Source organism: Microtus pennsylvanicus, chromosome 11 (genome assembly GCF_037038515.1).
Source record: "Microtus pennsylvanicus isolate mMicPen1 chromosome 11, mMicPen1.hap1, whole genome shotgun sequence".
Taxonomy (NCBI): Eukaryota; Metazoa; Chordata; class Mammalia; order Rodentia; family Cricetidae; genus Microtus; species Microtus pennsylvanicus.
Window position 1 is genome coordinate 92453791 of NC_134589.1, and position 22656 is coordinate 92476446.

The 22656-nt window shown below is 47.8% G+C and overlaps 2 protein-coding genes across 8 annotated transcripts in view; one reads left to right on the top strand and one right to left on the bottom strand.

Annotated features, from left to right (window-relative positions):
- Znf597 (zinc finger protein 597) overlaps nucleotides 1-874 on the bottom strand; it is a 324428-nt gene extending 323554 nt beyond the window's left edge. For 5 of the 6 annotated variants that reach the window (XR_012907061.1, XM_075941741.1, XM_075941743.1 and 2 more), the window contains exon 1: nucleotides 128-874. Coding sequence is in view for 4 of the 6 variants with exons in the window: in XM_075941741.1 (XP_075797856.1) it covers nucleotides 170-874 (705 nt within the window). In the remaining 2 variants the exon portion in view is untranslated. The remainder of the gene's footprint in view (nucleotides 1-127) is intronic. The other variant, XM_075941740.1, reaches the window with a different exon arrangement.
- On the top strand, nucleotides 478-21828 carry Naa60 (N-alpha-acetyltransferase 60, NatF catalytic subunit). 2 transcript variants are annotated; one of them, XM_075941760.1, is made up of 7 exons: nucleotides 478-617; nucleotides 11077-11192; nucleotides 14431-14560; nucleotides 17015-17111; nucleotides 17807-18041; nucleotides 18943-19286; nucleotides 20493-21828. In XM_075941760.1, the coding sequence occupies exons 2-6, from the start codon at nucleotides 11083-11085 to the stop codon at nucleotides 19097-19099; spliced, it is 729 nt and encodes a 242-aa protein (XP_075797875.1). In that variant the 5' UTR covers nucleotides 478-617; nucleotides 11077-11082; the 3' UTR covers nucleotides 19100-19286; nucleotides 20493-21828. The 2 variants fall into 2 exon arrangements, with proteins under 2 accessions (XP_075797875.1, XP_075797876.1); XM_075941761.1 differs by lacking the exon at nucleotides 478-617 and adding an exon at nucleotides 806-892.
- The last annotated feature ends 828 nt before the right edge of the window (nucleotides 21829-22656 follow it).

The window sequence follows — 22656 nt, forward strand, 5'->3', positions numbered from 1 at the left end:
GAAGGCTACTGTCACCTGCCCGTTGCGGTGACAGCCCAAAACTGTCCTTTCGAAGCTGTCAGCGCGAGCGCGGGGCGGTGCCATTGAGGAAAGGCTTCCACGATTGCAGGCGCCGGCGTCTACTAACCTCCAGGGAGAGAAGAACAGTCCAGCGGCGGGGCCGTGCGGTTCAGCGTCTGGGAGGCCTCTTGCCTCTTCTGACCTGCTTGATCACGGAAGGGCGCAGAAACCGCGACCCGCGTCCACGCACGCACGCACGCAAGGGCGGCTCAGCACCTAGCAGTTGTCCTGCGCTTCCGCAGCCGGCGCGGGCAACTTTAGGAGCCGACGAGCCTGGGGCAGCAGGCCGAGCCCGCTCCCAAGATGGTGGCGTCGGCGTCAGGGAAGGCGGCGCCACATGGTGCAGCGGCCAATGATCTTCCGGGCTGCGCCGCCGGCGGAGCACGAGAGGCGGAAGTGCCGCGGGGCCGCCTTCTCCGTCCCGGCTGCGGCCCCTGCCGGTTACATAACCCGTCGCGCGGGGTGGGGGGGCCCGCAGTTCTACGTCCGGCTTCCCGTCTCCCCCAGGATGTGCTGAGCCCCGCGACGTCGTCCGCTGCCGCCGGCTCCCGTCCGAGGTGAGGCAGCCGGGGCCTCGGCGGGTGCAAGTCGGGGCGGTGGGGAGGTCGCAGGCGCGACCCCGAGGACACTGGCCAGCCGTGGGAGGCCGGGTTATCCGGAGAGCGCGCCCTTCTACAGACCCCTGCGCGGACGCGCTTCTTAGCGCCCAGTTTGTTTCCGTGGCGGCGGCGAGGGGCGCGGAGGGGCGTCGGGAGTTGATCTTACCGGAGTCCTCAGTCAGTGATCTCAGGAATTGGAAGTGGAAAGGCGGCATCCTCTGGGTTTGCTGGAGGTGAGGGGTCTGGTCGCCTCGCTTCTCTGTGCGAACTTGTTGCACCAGTGGTAATTGCCGGCTTGCTTGCACTTGCTAAAGCCAAGGACCCTGCTTGGGGTCCCTCTGCGTCTTTTCATTCCAGCAGTACTTTTAGCATTCCGGCAAACGGAAGCCTTCCACTTCTGTTTACTAGCCAAACTGACCCTCCATAATCGACTCTGAATTGGAAAAACCACTTGCCAAGTAGAAGAGGAGATCTATGGTCGGTGCTGTTTGTCTTCTGGGGAAATTGGGGCGGGGCTGTGGAGGGGGTACTCCAGGGCTTTACTGCGTCCCCAGCAAATGCCTTCCTGCCCCACTATCAAAGCCCAAAGCTTGGGGATTGCAGGCTGCAGTAAACAAACTTTGGCTGCTATATTGATCTGCTAACTCTGCCAAGTCCTTGAGCCATGTGCTTTTGGGTCGTTCTTGTCACCCTTTGGGCTTAGAAGAAAAGAATAACAGCCTACTACCAAGGTGACTGACTGTGGTGTCTAGAGTGATAATCAAGAGAGAAAGTTGCCAGTTAGAGAGGTTTTCTTTTGTCAAAGTACTTAAAACACAAAACCCCTGAATTAGTGCTTGTCTGACCCAGCAGGCAAAGTCACATTGCACCAGAGATCATTTATGCAAATACTTGAGTCCACATAGCTATGTGACGTGGAGGAAAGTTTTATAAGTCCTGTGACTGCGTTACCAGGTGAAACGTTAGGAGGAGGGGGGTCCGGAACCAAACAAGCAAACAAGTACACACAGATGCGTACCGGCCCAGCAGTGACGTGCTCAGTTAGTATGGGTAGGGTTAAACACTAGAGGGATCTGAAGGGTCATCGTAACAAAGTGGTAGCATAAGTCTTCCCACCTCCTCCTTTTAGAGTAGTTTGAATAGAACAGCAACAAGAATAATGTGCAGGACATAAACCCCTTGAGAGTGGGGGATGCACAGCTGTGGTTTGCTAGAATTCCAACTCACAGACCTACACAGCTCCATGTCAGACTTCCCTGGCTGAGTTTCTATGAAAATTGTTAAAATTTGTCACGAAATCAGGGCTGGTCTGGTGTCAGCGCACCAGCACCAACATAAAATAGACAATTTTGTTTGTTATGACTGTGTGTTCTATCTTTAACCTCTTTTAGTTGTACCTTGAAGAGACTTGGTCACTATGTGTGAAGAGTGTCTTTAGATTTGGCCTGTCTAAGTTGCTTCTGACAGGAATGGAAGATGCTTTCTGGATGTAAGATCTGAGGGATTAAAGATCGTCCTGAACCAAGAGCAGGAAGCAGAGGTTCTAGATGCCCAGGGAGATGCTGGTGATGAGAGACTCTGGGGCGCTCAGTGTACATCTTCGTGCAGCACGGTGTGGCAGCCTAAGAACTCGCCCAGGTGGATAGAGAGTCGACAGGTAGAGACAGGATTCTTGAGAACTTGAGTTCAGGCCCAGTTCAAACACGGACTTTGATTCAGGAAATGATTTTAAGAAACTTTGGTAACTTCAGGGCAGATTTCCTTGCCTGCACATCATTCTTAGCCTGGCCTCTGATGAAGGCTGGCTGGCAGGACAGTTAAGGATCTGTCTGAAGCCCAGATACTCACACTGCTTACTGGCCCATGTGTTTGAATAGCAAACACAAATACACCAAGTTTATTCTCTTCTCTGAGCACAAAGAGGGTTGCTCAGTATTTATGGGAAGGAGGAATTCCTGTAGAAGGTGGTTTGGGATCTAGAGTAATGTAGATCAGTGCTTTAAGTAGCTCTAGAGTACCTCAGTTCAGAGGTTGGCAGGAGCATATCAGTAACCCTCAGGTGGGGTCCAAGCTAAGACTGTGAAGACAGTGACAGCAAATGAAGGTTAACTCAGTCAGAGTCCACCTGGCCAGCAGAGAAAGCACCCTCAGAATGACAGTGACATTCAGCCAGATGTGGTAACGCATGCCTGGATCCCAGTATTCGAGGGGCAGAGGCTGGTGGATCTCTGAGTTCAAGGCCAGCCTGGTCTACATAGTGAGATCCAGGGGCAGTGAAGGCTACATAAAGAGACCTTATCTAGAGGGTTGGAGAGTTGGGGGGTGATGAGACTCAGTTTAAGTGTTACAACAGAGATTTTCAAATTATTTTCAAAGCTGCCTGATTTGTCCAAAAATAAACTCTTAATACTGCCCTTTATTTATTTATTTATTTAGGTTTTTCAAGACAGAGTTTCTCTGTGTAACAGCTCTGGCTGCCCTGAAACTTGCTCTGCAGACCCAGGCTGGCCTCAGATTCATAGAGTTCTGCCTGCCTCTGTCCCCAGAGTGCTGGAATTAAAGGCGTGCACCACCACCGTTCGGCCTTGATACTGCCTTTTAAAGCCAGCATCCTAGGAATAGCATGGTATTTTGGGCATTGATGTTAGAAATAAATGTCAGAACACAGATTCAAAGTTCCAAGAAAGAGGAGGAGGTGGTTATGAGTAGAGACTAAGAACAGATCGTGGGGAAAGTGCTGGTTGCCTTTGTTTCCATAGGAGATGAAGATATTTTGCTGCTTTAACAGACTTTTTAGGACATGGGCACAGATTTCTAATCCCAGCATTCAGGAGGTTTGAAGCCAGCCTGAGATAATAATGAGTTTTCAAGTAAGCATGAGCACCATAGCAAGACCCTGGCACAAGCAAAAAGACTGGTTTGGACTGGTTTGGAACGCTCCCAGTTGGCTTTCTTTGTTTATTTTTGTGGAGTGGTTATTGTTACCAAAAGAAAAAAAAAATGGAAGGATTGGAGCAAAAAGGCTCACAGATAAGAATGCTTTTCTTTCAGAGGACTTGAGTTTGATCCTTGACCTACATGGGCTGCTTACCACCACCTAAACTCCAGCTCCAGGAGATTTGTTGCCCTCTTCTGTCCTCCATGGGCCCTGAGCACCCATAGAGTGGTATATACACAATAATAAATACATCTTTTTAAATAAATGAAATGAAGTTGGTGTGATGGCTCCTGCCTGTGGCCCCAGCTCTGATGGATGAAGACTTTGATCCTGGGGGTTAGGGGTTGGAGATGTGGCTCAGTAGTCACTAGTGCTTGCTGTTCTTGCAGAGGACCCTTTAGATTCCGATTTCAGGCACTCACTGGCAACTCACGCAGTGTTCTGTAACTCCAGTTCACAAACATACGTGCCGGCAAAACACCCACATACATAAAATCAAGAGTGATGCCAACCTGTGCTAGCTGGCACAGACTGCTAACAAGGCTGTGACTCAAACGGGCACTTCCTTATTGTTCCTGACATGGGGTTGATTAGGGCACAAAGGCCTGGAAATGGGTGGGTGATTTTTTTTTCCTTCAGTACTGAAAGGTGTTCTTTTCTGGGAAGGGTTAATACCATAGGGTTCCTGTCATTCCTGTGGCGTTCAGAAGTGCCATGGCGAGCTGCTCATGTCTGTCTCTGAGAGACCCTGCTGGAGCCACAGTTGTAACGTGTTAATCAGTGCTTGCCCCATTAGCTGCCGCTTTCCTGCCCTGACTTTCAGTTACTTGCCTTATCCTCTGGCCTCTGAAATGTGTAAAAATGCACTGCCTAGCCACTGAACAGAGTCTGGCGCACGTTGATGCCACCAGCTGCTCGCAGGCAAGGCCTCTCCTTATGGAAAACCATCTCCTCCACAGGACCCACAGTTTGGGGGGGGGGGGTGAGGTGAGTACAGGGTTTTTAATTTCTGCCTTCTGTTGTACTTTTTTCTTAAAACATATTTTATCTGTGTGGGCGGGGGGGGCATGTGCAGTGCCGACAGAGGTCAAAAGAGGACATCAGATTCCCTGAGACGGACTTGGGTAAGGGTGGTTGTGAGTGAGTGTGAGGATGCTGGGAACTGAAGACTGGTCAGTGCTCCTGACCACTGAGCCAGCATTCCAGCATTTCAGCCCCTGGACTTGTTTTCTTTTTTTTTTTTCTTTTGCAGTAGAAAGGATTGAACCCAGGGCCTTGTACACACTAGACAAATTCTTCACCAGTGAGCTGCAACCCACACATTTTCACATCCCTTTACTTCTAAAAATAGGAGAGTTTTTAAAAGCCTTTTATGAATATTGTTACCTTAAAACTTGAGAAAGCTTTTAATTTTGGATTTTGTATGACCCTCTGTTCGCTGCTTACACAGGAGCCCTTTAAGGTGTTCTTGCAAGGCTGCTCTGCAGTCCACCTCCGGTGCCTGCTCGTGGCTTTGATCTGTGGCCAGAACGGACATCCCCAGCATCAGCGCATGGGTGCCTTGCAGACATCCAGGGCTTTAGAAGGCAGCTCTTCATCCGCAGCGCTTAGGAGGTCTTAGTTGCACTCATAATTTGAAGACGCTGGAAAGTTTCCTTGTCATTTAACAACCCGTGAGATTTTCGTTGGTTTAGCTGGGTTTTTTGTTTGTTTGTTTGTTTGTTTTCTGAGACAGGGTTTCTCAGTAGCTGTGGAGCCTGTCCTGGAACTCGCTCAGTAGGCCAGGTTGGCCTCGAACTCAAAGAGATTCACCTGCCTCTGCCTCCCAAGTGCTGGGATTAAAGGTGTGCACCACCATGCCTGGTCTACAGAGATTATTTTAATCTAAAACGTGTTCGAATTTTCACTGTATCCAAAAGTCTTTATTTTTGTTAACAAAATAACCCAAGCTCACTGCAGAAGGCTCAGCTAATATGAAAGTGAGTAGCGGAGAACGTAAGCATCCGCCATAATTGTTGAGGAAATTCAGACAGGAGCATGGTGATCTTTTAGTCGTCCTTTAAGACCTGCTGCTGCTTCTGCTTAATGGTAGAATGGGTACTCAGGGTATCTGGGGCCTGGGTTTGATTCTGCGTGCCAAAATAACAACGAGTTGACTTCATGATCAGGAGGGAATTTATACAGAATTTAACACTGTCATCCGTTTGTTTATCCTGGAGGAACATGAATGGAAACAGCAGGAGAGAGAAAGCACTTTAAAAACAGTTCCCACTAAAGTAGAAAAAGACAAGATCTGAGTAAAGTGGGAGTATGGGGACCATGGGAGAGGGTTGAAGGGGAGGGGAGAGGCAGGGAAGGGATCAGAGAAAAATGTAGAGCTCAATAAAATTAATTAAAAAATAATTAATTAATAGGCCTGAACTAATAGGCCAACCAGTTTATAATTAATGTAATAGACCTCTGTGTATTTCTTTGGGACTGGATGGTTGCAGGACCAGGCAGGACAGAAACCTTCAGTCAACAGGTAACTAACAAAGGATGTTTGAAAATGACATATGCAACTTGTAACCCATGTGATTTGATGGTAACACCAATAGCAGAAGATGTCACACCTATTAATCACAGAACACAGAGAAATAAAGGAAGCTTCCTGCTGCTAGTTCTCATAGGGGAAAAAAAAACAACCCTTAGAGATGGAAAGATTGATAAGACGGGGCTAGCCTGCTGCAGGGAAGGTGCAGTGGAGAGGTGCTGAAACCAAATTCTCCTGTCCCCTTTCTCCCTTAAACTGAGTAGCCAGCTTTCCACTCCCCCACCCCCATGTCCCCTACCAGCAGGAGGGGTTCTTGTAGCTGCTGTCTCTACAGCAGCAGAAGAGCTCTTGGGGGGGGGGGGGGATGAACCCTACAGGAAGTCCAGCCTGATGTTAGTCAAGTATGCCAAGCAGCTGTTTTCTTGTCTGTTTCAGACAGGGTCTTGTGCGGCCCAGGCTGATCTCAAACTTTCTCTGCATCTGAGGATGATCTTAAACTTCCCAGTCTCTAGCCCAAGTGCTGGGTTCTTTCATTTGTTTGTTTTTGAAACAGAGTGTTGAAATGTAGCCCAGACTGCCCTAGAACCCTTTATAGAGTTCCGGTTGGTCTTGAACCTATCATCCTTCTGCCTCAGCCCCCTGAACGCTGGGGATTATAGGTGTGTGCCACCACTCTCAGCAATATTTTATTAGCTTTTTATTACCACATTCTGAAATCTAGTATTATCTCTAGGTGGATGTTTTCTCTGAATTGAATTAGGAATTTCCTTCTGAGAGCACTCACACCCTTTGGCAGTTCCTACCCTGACCCCAGCAGTGTTCTTCCGTGGGCTCCGTCTAAACAAGCCTCGTCCTGTGCGTGCTGTGCAGTGACATACACCTGACAGACAGAAAACAATCATCCGCGCTTATTTTTCAGTACCAAGAATAGGAGATGCCCTTTTCGAGTTGTTGACAGCTCGACACAAGCAAGGGTCATCTAGGAAGAACCTCAATTGAGAAACTGCCTCCATCAGATTGTAGGCAAGTCTGCAGGACCTTTGTTGAGAACGATTGGTGTTGGAGGGCCCAGCTCACTGGGGGTGGTGCCACACATGGGTAGGTGGTCTTAGTTGCACAAGAAAATAGTCTGAGCACACCGTGAAAGGCCAATAAGCAGCGTCCATTCAGTCTCTGTTTCAGTTCCCACTTCCAGGTTCCTGGCTTATGTTCCTGCCTTGACCTACCTCAGTCACAGCCTGTCTTCAGAATGTGTCAGCTAAATAAGCCTTTTCCTTTCCAGATTGCTTTTGGTCAGAATGGTTGATCATAGCAATAGAAAGCAAACTGAGATAGACTTGCCCAAAGCTTTTGAGTGATCCAGCCATAGGGTTTGGTCTCTGTGCCATATCTTTTGGCCTCAGTCTTGTGTGCTCTTTTCTACCTGGGTCCCTGTTTTTTCTACTCCTCCAGCCTGATGTTGAACATGAAAGAGCTGCCAAGTAGTCAAACAGACACTACTTAGACCTCTTCTACTGGAACCCGGTGTGTCTTTGTGTACTCCTTGGGAGGATGCTGGAGAAGGGCTTCTGCTGGTTTTCCTGTGGTCTCTGTGGTTGGAGAAGGAAGTGGTGCCCTTCCCAGATCAGTTGGGAGCACTGCTCACATTGACTAATGCACTTTTGTCATGGGATTCCTCTAGCAAGTTATAGTTTAGTGTATAGTAAATGGGACCCGAGTGTGCCATCCTCCTCTGTGTGGTCAACAATTTCTGAACTCTGCTTATCGCTGTGACTATAGTCTCCTGAGCAAAGCCTGATTTTGTCATACAAATCTAGTAAATTAATGATTAGGGATATTTTTAGTTTGAAATGCAGAGACTTTTTGATGCAGAGGTTAAAGATTGGGTCTGGACTCTGAACCTCACCATCTCATGCTATCTTTACATGAGATATAATCAACATGTGGCCAAATATGTACTTAGTAAACTAGATCTAGGTGGATTGGGAATCAGAGGCGGTTTGGTACTGTTTGGTGTTTTGAGCTAGGTATGGCTTTGTATTACATGCTGGTCTCAAACTCACTCTTACCCTGCCTGGACCTCCTGAGTCCTGGGGCTACAGTGTGCACGATCCTATCTGGCTTCCATATGTGTGTCGTGGTGTTTTTGAAATGGTCTCGTGTATTCCACACTGATCTCAAACTCACCCTGTAGCCAAGAATGATGCTGAGCACCTGAGTCTCCTGTCTTCCCCTCCCAAGTGCCGTGACTAGCGTTAGTGTGCATTACCAGGCCCTGTTCACGGAGTGCTGAAGATTGAGCCCAAGGCCTGTACTTGATAGGCAAGCACTCTCCTAAGCCAGACTCTCAGCCGCATTCTGTCTGGTTTTGATGACCCTTAAGGCACCTCTTCAGTCCCTCCTCCATGACCATTACTTGATTGCTAGTACCGTTAATTTTTTATCCAGTCCTAGAATCTCCAGGTGGAATCCTGTATCGTTATTTTGTGCTTGAAGTGATGTGTCTCAAATCATATGTGCTGTTCAATATATATGATATGGTCTTCCTTCAGAGCATGAAGACTTGGGTTTTAAGAGGGATGTTGTTTGGAAATAGAGAGGTGGGTGTTTGTTTCTTGTCACTCTAAAAATTATTCAGTTTCCTACTCTGCGGTTTTGGAAGGTGCACAGGCAGCTATGGAGATGACTTCTCACCCACAGGCAGCTGCTCATTTGAACAGATGAGCTGTGAACAGTGTTTGCTTCTTCCCCCCTTTTAGGCCCTGAGCCCATATTGCTGATGTACTAGACAGTGTCCTGTATCTATCAGTAGTGTGTGTTTCCTTTTTTTCTCCTTCTTTCCTGAAAGAGGGAGCTTAAATTTCATTTTTGTTGGCTTTTCAAATCAGTGACCCTTGTGCCTGTGGACTCTCACAGGGCCCTTTGGGCCTGTGGTTCCTGCCTTGCTTGCGGGGAGCTTTTAGTAACCTTGTCTCATGCTTTGCTTGAGGAAAGGCTGTGACAGTGGCTGCCTCTGAACGAAGAGATGAGAGTCTGAGAAGCGCTGGACCGAGCAAGGAACAGCACAGATAATGAGAGAGGGGTCCTGAGGAAAGGAGGCCAGACAGCACTCTTACGAGCAAGGGAGAAATGGGCACAGTGAGCAGGAAGGGGTGTCGGAGGAAAGCGGGGGCAGCAGGTGTGTGGAGGAAAGCAGGGGGCAGCAGGTGTTCATAAATTGATGGTAATATTGAAAGTGAGGGAGGTGGCACACACATTGTGTTTGTAGCCTGCCAGAGAGGAGTCTCTGTGAAGGCTACTGTTGACAAATGTCAGAGGAGCCATGCCTGGCCTGGAGAGAAAGGTGTGTGACTGATCTTGTAGAAGTTCCCAGCTTGTGTCATAGTTGCCACGACTCTGAGAAGATTTTGGAATCTTCCTGAAGGCATGGCTGAGAAATTGAAGCATACAGCTGCCCTGAGGCCCAAGACACCACCACACTTCAAAACAAACAATCCCCCCCCCCCAAAAAAAAAATCAATCATTTGAAGTAGAAATCTTCTTGCTCCAGAATATCTCAGCCTGTGTCTCCAGGAGACACCTTGTCCTGTGAGACCTTCACCTCATCAGAAAACTAAGAGCTGTTTCATAATACCTTCCGTCTACCAACCAGCCTGTGTTTAAGGTTCACTGAAATGTTTTGATTTTCTTTATCATGGTACAGGTTTAGATATTACATTTGATTCTCCATCTTCTTCTCTCTTTTCATTTTTTTTCGTTTTCCTTTTATTTATTTACTTTTGTATCTTTGATATGATTGACCTTGTGAAGAGACCAGATGTGAAAGGTAACACATCTGTCTGTTGGATATCTCTTCCCTTATTGATGTATGTACAGCACCCCCTGCAACCAGGAAGTTGGGTCTGAAGGCTGTAGTTAGGTCTAGGCAGTGACTTCCCAAACCCTCAAAGGCTTGGCTGGAATCCTACTGGTCATAGCTGCAGGCACAGGGCTCTGGAGAGATTGGCCTGTAGGCTTCGGGTCTCTCCCTGTTTGTACACACTGAGTTCTGGGTCTCAGTTCCTCGAGTCTGTGCCTTGCACCTGCCCCTCGGCAGCCCTCACCTGTTGACCTCACTTTTTGAGTTTTGCTGGAGTTGGAGCTTTCCTCTTGAGATTCTACATGGTGATCCTGATCTGTTAGCATTTCTACTTTCATCTGGTTGCTCTGGAAAGTTCTCCTCAGCCATGGGAGATTAACGACACAGTCCCTCCCAAAAAGATAGGATAATTAATTCCTTTGAAATACTTGCTTCCAACTTAAAGAAACAGGCTATTTTCCCTTTTGGTAGAGTTCAGTACTTGATTTCCTCGGCCCAGGCTACAGAATGAGTTCCAGACCTGCATGAACAGCCTAGCGAGACCTTGCCTCAAACTACGACAGGGCTGGCAACATAGCCGTGGGTGTGATCCTCAGCCGCCCACACTACCCCATAGTCATTAGCATCAAAGTTTCTCTTACTAGTCATGGAGGAGAAGCAGTATGTAACCTCCCCTCTGGTGGTGAAACCAGTGTCATTTGACCTGAATAGCTGATTATTCTCTAGGTTCTACCTACCAACTGCTTGACAGAGTTTGCTGAGCCCATGTCTTCTCTGACACTGGGCCAGAGTCAGACTTGTTAGGGTCAATTGCCTCCTCCAAGTGAAGGAGCAGCAGTTAAGAGATAAAAGACCAGCCACGCAGGAGCTGTGGTCGCTCTGGGGGAAAGCTGAAGGGTGGGGTGCAGCTCAAGCAGAGAGGGGAGAGGCAGAGACGAGAGGCAGTTGGCTGCTCTTCATGTGCAGAGTGCAGGCAACCACTAGAACATTCTTTCCATCACGGGAAGCTCTTAGCATTCCCCCACCTTTCTTTAGAGAAAGAACAGGTAAGCAAGCCTTCAGGTGATGCTGTCTGCTCTTCCCACAGGTGTGAATGACAGAGGTGGTGCCTTCCAGTGCCCTCAGCGAGGTCAGCCTGCGTCTCCTCTGCCACGATGACATAGACACTGTGAAGCACCTGTGTGGCGACTGGTTCCCCATTGAGTGAGTGTTGGACATTGTATCCCCAGTGGCTGGGATATTCTGAGACTGGAAGAGGCAACAACGGGTCTGGCGGGACCATAGTGGTCCGTAGTTGCTGTTTAAAGTTAGCAAACTAGGCAGTGAGCCTCGGGCCTCCATATTGGTCCACTGCTCACCTTCCTTAAAAGGCCCTGCTGAGAAATGTTACTTACAAAGATTCCCAGTGCTGCATGCAATCAGGAAATTTAGGACCAACCTCAGTATAAAAAACTGATTAGATTCATCAGGATATGTATATCTAAATGCAGTGTTGATGATGTTGTGGCATATGCCTAGAGTACTAGAACTCAGGAAATGGAAGCAGAAAAGGGTCGGGTTCAAGGCCAGCCTGAGCTACATAGTAGGTTTTAAGCCAGAGTGGACTATATGGGAAAGACCCTGTCTTTAAAAAGGGTCATTAATCATCCAGGAACAAATCTGTTAAAGTAATGTATTTACTGACACAATTCCTTCCCTCCCTTCCTCTTTCTTTTACCAAATATTAAGTGAAAGCAGACTCGAGAACAGATGCATATCATATTCCACTTTCACTTAGAAGCATGCCTAGGTAAAAACCTCGGTATACTGTAGAGGAAGGCAGAGGATCCTGCCCTTTGTGAGAATCATGGCCAGCACTTTAGTAAGACATGTTAGCAGGAGATGACAGTAACACATTTGTTTGACCTGAGTGAAGCATGGACTGCCCTAGAGACTATTGAACAGAGTGTTATCTACTCCTAATGGGTTGAAGCTGGAGAACACAGTGAGGCCCATTTACTTAGATTCCGCTTGGACTCTCTGTAGCACTCCCTCTCTCTGGGTATAGGGAGGACCCTTCTGGAGTGAGGATGTCTTAGTTTTATCAATTGTTGTCACCAAATCTCTGACAGAAACAACTTAAGGATGACAAAGGTTTATTTTCTACACTGTTTTAGAAGTTTCAGGCCATTGTGACAGGTGGGGGAGGGGGGACAGCTCACATTACAGTGGACAGGAAGTAAAGGAGAGTAGTGGCAGAGAAAGCCACAAGCAAGCTATTGCCCCTAAGGGCATGAAGCCCTCAGTGACCTGCTTTCTCCAAGCCGCTCCACCTACCACGGTTCTGCAGTTGTTCCCAGTGCAGACTTGGAGTCTGTCGGTGCCTTCACAGACACGCTCAGAAATGTGCTGTCCTGATCTCATGGGTACTCTGAGTCTAATCAAGATTATAGTGCTATTAGATCTACTGTCAGACAAATAGGACAAAAAATTTCTTCAAGGCCACCTCCTACAGAGAAAATCAGATTGGCTTTGTAGGAAAGGGGCTCTTCTGGCTTCTGTGATTCATCCTGGAGTGGAAGAATTCTAGGTGCCATGGCTGACCTTAGGGGAGAGAATGAGAAGGAAGAGGCAGGAGGCCTGAGAGGTTCGCTTCTGGACTTTCGTTGTGGGGATCATTTACCGAGACCACAGAGTGTACTAAATTAAATACTTCCAGCGTTTTGAGGTGGAGTGGATTATTAGTACCTTGGGTTCCTGTGTTTTTACTTGCCTTGTTTCTAGATTATTGTATGATACGGAAAAACGGGTTTTTTAGCGAGAAAAACAGACACAGAAACCTGAAAGCTAAGCAGGGTCCTGAGTTGTTGGTATTTCATGACTCCTCGACTCATTCATACTTGTTACTCCATCCCAGCAGGAAAGTAGGGGAACCCCCTTCCCATGCATCTCTGTTGAAATATAAATTGCCAGCTTCTTAGGAATGTGGGCTAACAGTGCTTTATGAGATAAAACAAACTATCCTTCCAGTTAGTAATCCCACTACTGAAAGATACTAGGAAATAAGAGTGTCAGTTAAGTGTAGCAATGAATGAGGCCCTGCTGAGGACTGTCTGGAATTAGATAGATCCACACTGAGTTGTAACCTATACACCCCTTAAGGACCTTACTGTCAGCCTCTCCTGTCCCTTAGCCATGTGTCATGACCACGCCCGTGTTAGAAAGGTGTTGTAAACTATTGCACATATCCATGAACTTTAGAAAGGTATTGTAAACTATTGTACATACCCATGAACTTTAGAAAGGTATTGTAAACTATTGCACATACCCATGAACTTTAGAAAGGTATTGTAAACTATTGTACATACCCATGAACTTTAGAAAGGTATTGTAAACTATTGCACATACCCATGAACTTTAGAAAGGTATTGTAAACTATTGTACATACCCATGAACTTTAGAAAGGTATTGTAAACTATTGCACATACCCATGAACTTTAGAAAGGTATTGTAAACTATTGTACATACCCATGAACTTTAGAAAGGTATTGTAAACTATTGCACATACCCATGAACTTTAGAAAGGTATTGTAAACTATTGTACATACCCATGAACTTTAGAAAGGTATTGTAAACTATTGTACATACCCATGAACTTTAGAAAGGTATTGTAAACTATTGTACATACCCATGAACTTTAGAAAGGTATTGTAAACTATTGCACATACCCATGAACTTTAGAAAGGTATTGTAAACTATTGCACATACCCATGAACTTTAGAAAGGTATTGTAAACTATTGTACATACCCATGAACTTTAGAAAGGTATTGTAAACTATTGTACATACCCATGAACTTTGGCTCTTCCTTGAGTCCCCTTTCCTGATCTTCAGTGCTGAAGTCTCACAGAGGGCCGTTTGCATGGTCAGTTCTCTCCTTCCACCGTGTGGGTCCTGGGTATTGAACTCAAGTTTCGAGGCTTGACTGCAAGCACCCACACCTGCTGAGCCATTTCACCAGCCCTCACAGAATTTTTTTTATGTATACAGTGTTCTGCATGCCTGTATACCAGAAGAGGGCACCAGATCTCATTATAGGTACCTGGGAGGCACCATGCTGGGAATTGAACTCAGGACCTCTGGAAGAATAGCTAGTGCTCTTAACCTCTGAGCCATCTCTCCAGCCCCATGGAATTCTTCATAGACCACTCAGGTCACTGAGGGCCCTAAGGTCTCAGCTCACACTGAGGCTGCCTTGTGCTGTCCCTCCAGGAACTGTCTGTGGAGACAGTTTGATTGGAGGGTTCCTCTCTTTTACATTAAAAATAAATTTTTTTACATCAAAAATTCCCCTTTGGATAGGTGGTTACTTTGAGAAGACAGCTATGAGGCTCCTAGAGACTAAGTGATAGGCAGGGCAGCATAGGGTCTGGTGACTCACTGGAGTGTGCTCTCTCCCTCAGGTACCCAGACTCATGGTATCGTGATATCACATCCAACAAGAAGTTCTTCTCTCTTGCTGCAACCTACAGAGGTGCCATCGTGGGAATGATAGTAGCTGAAATAAAGAATAGGACCAAAATACATAAAGAGGTATGTCTATGCCGCAGTGACATGGCCTTTGTGGCCGCTGGAGAGGGATGCTGCAGTGGAGTCGTTGCCCACTCCGGCCTGTGTCTCAGCAGCTTGTGAGCTGAGGAGTCAGAGCAGCAAACGGCACTCGCCCAGTGGGTTATTTATATGGAGGTGAATACACGGACTTTTTCCTAAAGATTTACGTATTATTTAATTATGTGTATGCTTGTGTGACTATATAGGAGTATTTACTTGTAAAGAACAAAGAAGATCCCCTAGAGTTAGAATCGTAGGTGGTTGTTAGCTGCCCACTATTAAACTCGGGTCCTCTGCAAGGGCAGTACATGTTTTTAACTGCTGAGCTACTTCTCCAGCCCTAGTGGAATAATATGAATAATGAATAGAACCTACTAGTGGGCTTAATAAAGATGGCCATTTTCAAACAGAAACAAGCAGAAATGATAGGTTGGGAATCTGCCCCGTTGCTGTGTGCCATGAAAATACCTGGGATTTGTGCTGCTGGAATGTCACAGAAGCATCAATGGTACTGTAATTTGTGGAGGGAGATGTTAGGTTTCACCTGGGGATTAGCAAAAATGTTATTTCTTTTTATCCAATTTCATAGACCACTCACAAACTTACCTCCCTCAGAACCCTCAAGAATTTGGATGACTGCTTTCAGGGCAGAGTGTAAGACCACAGCTATAAATCATGTTCTTTGTGGTTGAATTCTGTTAGGAGTCTCCTGGTAATTTTGGTCATGGCAATCGAGCAGTATTGTTTACTTAAGGAAAGGGAATCCCATCAACCAGCAAATGATTAGATTTGGCTCGAGGTTATTACTTCTTGTTTCCTTTTCTCCTTCCTGCCTGCCTCCCGTTTGTTGGTTTGTTCATTTGCTATTTGTTTATTAATTTAGGGACGGATTTCATTGTGTACTAGCTGGCCTGAAACTCAGACCTACCTGCCTCTGCCTCTCAAGTGCTAGAGTCCAAGGTGTATACCCCACACCCAGCTTGCTTGAGATTATTCCTTTAAAAATTCAGGAAATGAGATTGGAGCTGCAGCTCAGTGGTAGAGTGCTTGCCTCATCCAGTCGTAGTGGAAGAAGAAGAAACATTTCTTCTAGGAACCCAGACCACTAAAGGTTACCCCATTTTATAAGTAATTCTATCTTGGTACATTGTTTTGTCTAGCCCAGCTTCCTCCTGAGCCACTTCCTCACATTGCTCACTGCTAAGATAGGGAGAAAGCAAGGGCCAGTCCCCCTTGGATCTGCTGTCTTGTTTCACTTGCCCACTCCTGTTTCCTCGTGATCCCTCCTTGGGGCTTTTTCTTAGTGATTGTCCACTTCCACCATGCACACTGCCCGAGGCTCTCTTGACTGGCATGCTTACCCTTTCCACACATATTTGAGGGCCCTTCTTTTGGCTAGCTAGGGCTTCTGTTAACTAGAGCAGTGAGTTTATCCTCTCCTCCAGTTTGCTATGTCCAGGTTCACTGTAGTGTGGAGTGCTGGGCAGGGCCAGGGAGCAGGGCCTGGCCCAGCACATGCATAGCACATGGAGCTACTTGGTGAATGGGAAGCAGAAAAGCCAAGTCATCTGGTGTCCTTTCTGGGAAGAGAAGACCATACAAATGGCAGTGTTCCTTTTTATTAAGTGCTTGGAATAACATGAGAATCTATCTCATGGTCAGAGTCATGACTCAGGAAGCGATTGTGTCCTTAGCGTCCTCTATCACATCACAGAGTGCCACTCGCCCGGCATGGGCAGCAGAGCAGGGTGCATAGCTGTCTTAACCTGCTCTTCATGGTCACCAGGGACAGCATGTTTCTCTTTACAAACCTTTAAAACAGCACTTGGACCTTGGACTGGTGATATGGTTGAGCAATAAAAACCTGGCAGGCTGAGTCCCCAGCACCCACGTGGAGGGAGAGAACCAGCTCCCCCAATTGTCCTCTGACCTCCACACGCGATGCTGCACATGCATGCTCACCCGACCCAACTTTTCACTTGACCACTGTCGCACATCATGGCGACTGTGTCACTCCTTGTTGACAACCTGTATGTGACCACTCTGGACAGTTAGACTCTTTTGTTCTTTTGTGATAGGATCAGACGTATGACCTTGTGTGTGCCAGACACACACTCTACTGTTGAGCTACATCCCCTCCCCAGGCTGTCTTGCTGTAATTCTCCTAGTTCTGATGAAAAGTCCCAACCTAGTCCGCCATCCCAAACAAAGCTCCTGGGGGTGCTTTCTCACTGTGGCAGCATCCGCCAACAGGGCCTACACCCTCTTGTCTCTGTGGGTCAGCGGGGTGTACTTTGTCTTCTGTGTTCTGCCCCTTCCCACCTTGTGACTGCACATGCCAGAATATGAAGAGTGGACACAGAACCAGGTAGGTTCTGTTTTGAGCTTGTATATGCCGTCATGTTGCCCTGACTTTATCTCTGACTTCCCCTTTAGGATGGAGATATTCTAGCCTCCAGTTTCTCTGTGGATACACAAGTTGCATACATTCTAAGTCTGGGAGTGGTGAAAGAATTCAGAAAGCACGGCATAGGTAAGAGGCAGAAAGTTCATGGTTTGAACCACTGCTGCCCCCCAAGCAGTTATTACCCCCTACCCCTGTCAGTTACCTCTGAGATCCTCAGCTCACAGAGGACCCTCAGTCTCTTCCTTGTACAAATTTGGGGACAGATAATGTCCTCCCAGTGCATCTCCCCACCCCACTGGCCTTCATTGTTTTCCATCCCTCCCAGATCTGTCATGAACAGATCAGCACCAACTCCTAGGACAGCCTCAGGAGGGCACAGAGCTCCCTTCCCTCGCCTATGTTGCCAGACATGGTCATGTGTACTGGCAAGATGTTCTGTTCTGAGTAAGAACTATAAACAAACAGAGAAACCGCACTTTCCAGACACTGTGTTACCAGAGTCTTGCCTTACTCCACCACACAGCAGTGAGTAGAAGTCCTTTGTTCTACCCAGACCTGTCTTTCTCACCCTCTGGGTTCTGGTTTATACTTTTTGTTGTCTGAAAGGTTGGTAAGTGTTCTCTGTGGACCCAGAACTCCTCCAGGATACATCTTTGGTCCACAGTGATAGGCAGCTCATGGGAGGGGCTCGACAGTGGGAAGTGACCAGAGGCTGGTTTCAGATCTGGCAACATAACCCTCTAGACTCCTGCAGACGCCATGATTTCATCTATGTCCTCTTAACTGCCCTGCTGTGGGAAACCTTCCTCTCCTTTCCCCAGGTTCCCTGTTACTAGAAAGTTTAAAGGATCATATTTCAACCACTGCCCAGGACCACTGCAAAGCCATCTACCTGCATGTGCTCACCACCAACAACACAGCAATAAACTTCTATGAAAACAGAGACTTTAAGCAGCATCACTATCTGCCCTACTACTACTCCATTCGAGGGGTCCTCAAAGATGGCTTCACCTATGTCCTCTACATCAATGGCGGCCACCCTCCCTGGACCATCTTATATCCTTTACTGCTGGAAGGGAACAGGAGAAGGCTTTGTTGCGGTTTCCTGGTCAGAGGGCTGGAAGAACCAGAGAGTCACTGGAACTGTGGCCACCTGGATGACAGTCACTGGCTTAGCTCACAGCCTTGTTCCTTGAGTAGCTCAGGGTATGCACAGGTCTAATGCACCTGATTGGCTGCATACGTTAGGAAAACTGGCACTCCCTGGCAACTTCAGCCCAGCAGGAAGATTGGGTTTTAACTCTACTCCACTCAAGAAATATGGAAAGTGTCCTCTTGTGGGGGTCATCAGTAAATGAGCAGATACAAGCCCCACCATATGCAGCCTGTGATGGTGAGAAGAAAGTGAACAATGGCAAAACACATGGGTTCAGACCTTTCTCGTGGAGCTGCATGATCCAAGGTGCATTCACCCACCTCCAATTCTCTCCTCTAATGGTGTCCTTATTAGGTGGAAAGGAAACGAAATGTCCAGCACCTTGGGCTAGTAATAACCCAGAATACACTACATGTACCTGTGAGTGTTTTGAAGAAGTGATTCATTTTAGAGGAAAGTAAAACAGGAAAGAAGTGACCCCAAGCTCTGTAGGGCCTAGCTCATGTGAAGTTGGGCATGTATGGTCATCCAGGGGTTGGCACTGCTGATACATCTCCTTGTTGGGGTGGGCTCTGTCCCTCTGGAGAACTAGGAACACTTGTCTTGTAGATCCTGCCCTGGTCTTTGTGATGATTGCCCTATATGCTCTACTGTACATTATTTCCCAAATTGATGGTCCACTTAATGAGCCTTTCTGGTATTTTTGAACAATGCTGTCATTGATCCAACTCCAAGCAGGCTGCATGTGGGCATGCAAGGCAGATGATGGGACATATCGGTACCTTCCTTGACAGAACCCACAGACTACATCCAGCACCTGGGCTCAGCACTAGCCAACCTGAGTCCCTGCTCCATCCCACACAGGATCTACCGCCAGGCCCACAGCCTGCTCTGCAGCTTTCTGCCATGGTCCAGCATCTCCACCAAAGGTGGCATCGAATACAGCCGTACCATGTGATGCCATTGGGGCAGCCTCCCCCAGGCCTCTGTCCTCAGCACTTTGTGGAGCCTATTTTCCTGTCTGTCTGACTTCTGCTGTCTTTTGCAAGGAGCTGGTAGCCACCTGCCGGCCCATCAGCCTGCCCCAGGTGCAGGCCCGGTGCTATGCTGGCTCAGGAGCAGAGTGGATGCCTGGTCTTCAACAGGTAGGCACAAATGGCAGGACCTGGGTAGTCTAGTGCTTACAGAGACAAGAAGTCTCTAGGCAGATACTGTAAGCAGTTCACTGAGGGTCCAGAAGTGGTTTGAAGAACAAGGGGCCAAAGACCTCAAACCACTCGAATTTCTTTTTACTCCCTGGACTTTGTCCATTTGCATGCACATGGGCGCGTTTGTGGAGCAGAGCCCAGCACGGGTCCTCTTCCTCAGTTACTGTCCGCCTTACTTTTGAGACAGGGTTTCTCGTTGTGGAGCATCGAGCTCAACATGGGTCATCTTCCTCAATTATTCTCTACCTTACTTTTGAGATAGGGGTTCTCATGGAACTTGTAGCTCACTGATTTACCTGCACTGGCTAGCTAGTGAGCCTCAGAGATCCTCCTGTCTCTGTCTCTCAGCTGCCTACCCAGACTTTTGTGTGGGGGCTAGAGCTCAAACTCAGGTCCTTACGTTTTATACAGCTCTTGCTTTGTTTTTATTTTATTTATCTCTTAAGAATTTAAGGGCATTGGATTCCTGGAACTGGAGTTATAGGCAGTTGTGCCATGCAGATCCTGGTCCTTGTACCCTGGTCCTTGGAAAGAACAAATGCTCTTAAGCACTGAGCCATCTCCCCTGGACTGGAACAGATTTTTCTTTTCTTTTTTTTTTTTGTTAAAATGGATTCTCGTGATTCAAACATTGGGAAGGTACAGAAAGACCAAGCAGCTCCTACTGGACACTTCGCTTTCCCTTACGAGATGCACCCAATGATGTCGACCCATGTCTGCTCCTCAGGATTTCACCCAGACTTCCACTCTTACCACCAGGACTGTCACCAGTGCATCTGTGTGTGGCATTGTCCAACACCCTGCATGAGTTTCCTCTGCTGACAGATTGTACATGATAATATTCAGCCTGGATGCAACCATTTGGGTTGCCGAGAGTTGGTCTCCCAAGCCAACAGAACAGAATTGCAGAAGTGGGAGAGGTTTGGGTACTGCAGAGCCCACTCCATTGATAACACACCCAAGTGTGAACGTGGCAGTGCTTGTATTTGTGTAGCGTTCCGAGGAGCTTGCTGGCCACTGGTAGACTGTGGGCTGGAGAAAGGCTCATGCTTTGGTATACCTGACTCATCTAAAGCCCATAGACCAGGTGACGTAGGTGAACATCCTGCAGTGTCTTCATGTGCCCTGCTCTCTTCCCTGCAGGCTCTCCTTCCTGCTTCTGGAAACTTCTCCTTCCTCCGGGAGCCTCTGTCCTGCCTCCATGCACTGGCACCATCCCAATGGCCTGGCAGGTGTTGGCTACATTCACTGGAAAAGGGCTTGCCAGGCCTCTTCTGCCTCCTCCATCTTCCCTTCAAAATGGATTGAGCTTCGCTGTGAAGAGAATGTGGATACCTTTGACCCTGAAGACACAGGAAGCTTAGAATAAAGAGGCACAGGAAAGAGAGTACCAGGTCTTTGTATAGGAATCCCTAAAGAAGCTTAAACAGTGGAAGCAGTTGTCCATGAAAGGCTGGAGGCTGGGGAGAAGGAGTAGGGCTAGCCCTTCAAGAGAACTTAAAGCTTCAAGACTCAGCCCTCGCCATAGACAGTTAGATGGACAGTCCCCTGTTCCTCAGGCCTCCCACTACCCACTTCCTATTGTCCAGAAGGATCATCCTGCCTGGGGAATCCTGGCTTGCTCTCCATATAGCTGACCTACACTGGGAGCTGAGACAAGGACCGGTAGTTAGCTGTTGGCTTCTGGGTTCCTTCCTTGCTCATCCTTCTAGAAGCTGAAGCTTCAAGGTCTGGCCAACTGCAGAGAAAAGGAGGCTGAGCTCTGCATTGGGCATCTCTGCTACTGTGGACCATGGGACTTGGCCTTGGGCGCAGAGGGCAGTCAGTGCCTGTGGACCTTAGGCCTCCGAGGCAGAGGCTCTCCTCAGTACCGTGGATTGTACTTGCAGCATCCCTTCCCTTGCGCCCCCAAATGTTTGTTGCCAGAGCCCTGCCCAGTATTGCTGCAGTGTCACTGGGGCCCTTGTAGGGCGTCCTCACAACCCCTCACTGCCAGACTGATTAGGAGCAGCACTATTGACAGGCCCCATTACTGAGTGCTTCCCTCTCAGCATCTCCTGGCTCGGGGTTCTCAACCCTAGAGCCAGCCCAAGGCTGCTTGGCCTCAGAGAGGAAGGATCTTCACAAAGCAGAAAGGCCAAGGCAGGAAAAGCATTCCCTTCCTCAACAGAACTGGCCAGCAGGTGGCTGGTGTCCTGACTGATCTTGGTTGTGTACTGAGGCTGAGCCCGTGTCCCTTCCCTTTTCAGTCAGTGGTGATCATGTGATTTTCATTTCTGCCCTGTGTGGTCAAGGAAGAACCTTCCAGAAGGTTCTGACTTGGACATTCTTAAATCCAATTCAAAGGCCTCTACCTGTCTTTCCTCCCTTCTGTTTCCTAAATTACTGCAGTGTCCAGCCCAGTGTTGAACAAATCATAGTGTGTAGTAGTCTCATTACAAACAAATAAATCATTTCACTAGTCTCATCCTGTCTCTAATAGCTGGCTCTCCACATTTTGTGCTCTGCCTGTGAAGGCTGGGGAGCTTGCTTGCCACGGTCTTCCTGGTGGCCCAGTCATGCAGGCAGCTGTCCTGCAGAGGAGTGTAAACTTGATGAAGGCTGTTTCTTAACGATCCTTAGCAGCTGTCTGTCAATTCATACCAGCAGTGTGGCTCTTAGCTTTGAGCTAGGACCTGGTTCAAGTAGGAAACTGTATAATTAATTCCCTTCTCCAACCTTTCTGTCCCCCATCTCCATCGTAGCTTAGAGAAGGCTCCAAAGGTAATGCAGGTCAGTGGAGGCCTTGGCTCTGTTCCCATCCAGAATGAGTATGTCTCTGGTGGATGTTGAATGCTGTCTGGAAACAGTTTATGTGGAGGATAGTGCTGGCATTATTGGGAGGCTACAAAACATCCTCCAGGGTACAGAATGGGCCTGCAACAAAAATTTGATCCAGTCCCAAATGTTACTACCCAAGGCCATTAACACCCATGTACCTGAAGTCTAGTCCATCCAGAAGAAGGCCTGTCCCATGGCCATCCTGACAAGTTTCTATGGGGCCATAAATTCATCTAAACCCCTGGTGGGATCAGTGTGGGGTCCAGACCAACATGCCTGCCTTGGTTGGTCCCCTCCTGGTTCCCTCTTTAAACCAAACCCACATTTCATCCCTTTGTCCCTGGAATGCCATGCCATGCCCTGTGTTCAGGCCCAATGAGACTTTGCCTGCTTTCTAGAGCTACCATGTTCAGCAGCCCCTCACCTACAGAGCCTCCCCAGACAGGCTCATGACTCCATTACCCCAGGAAAAGCTCCCTTGAAGGAT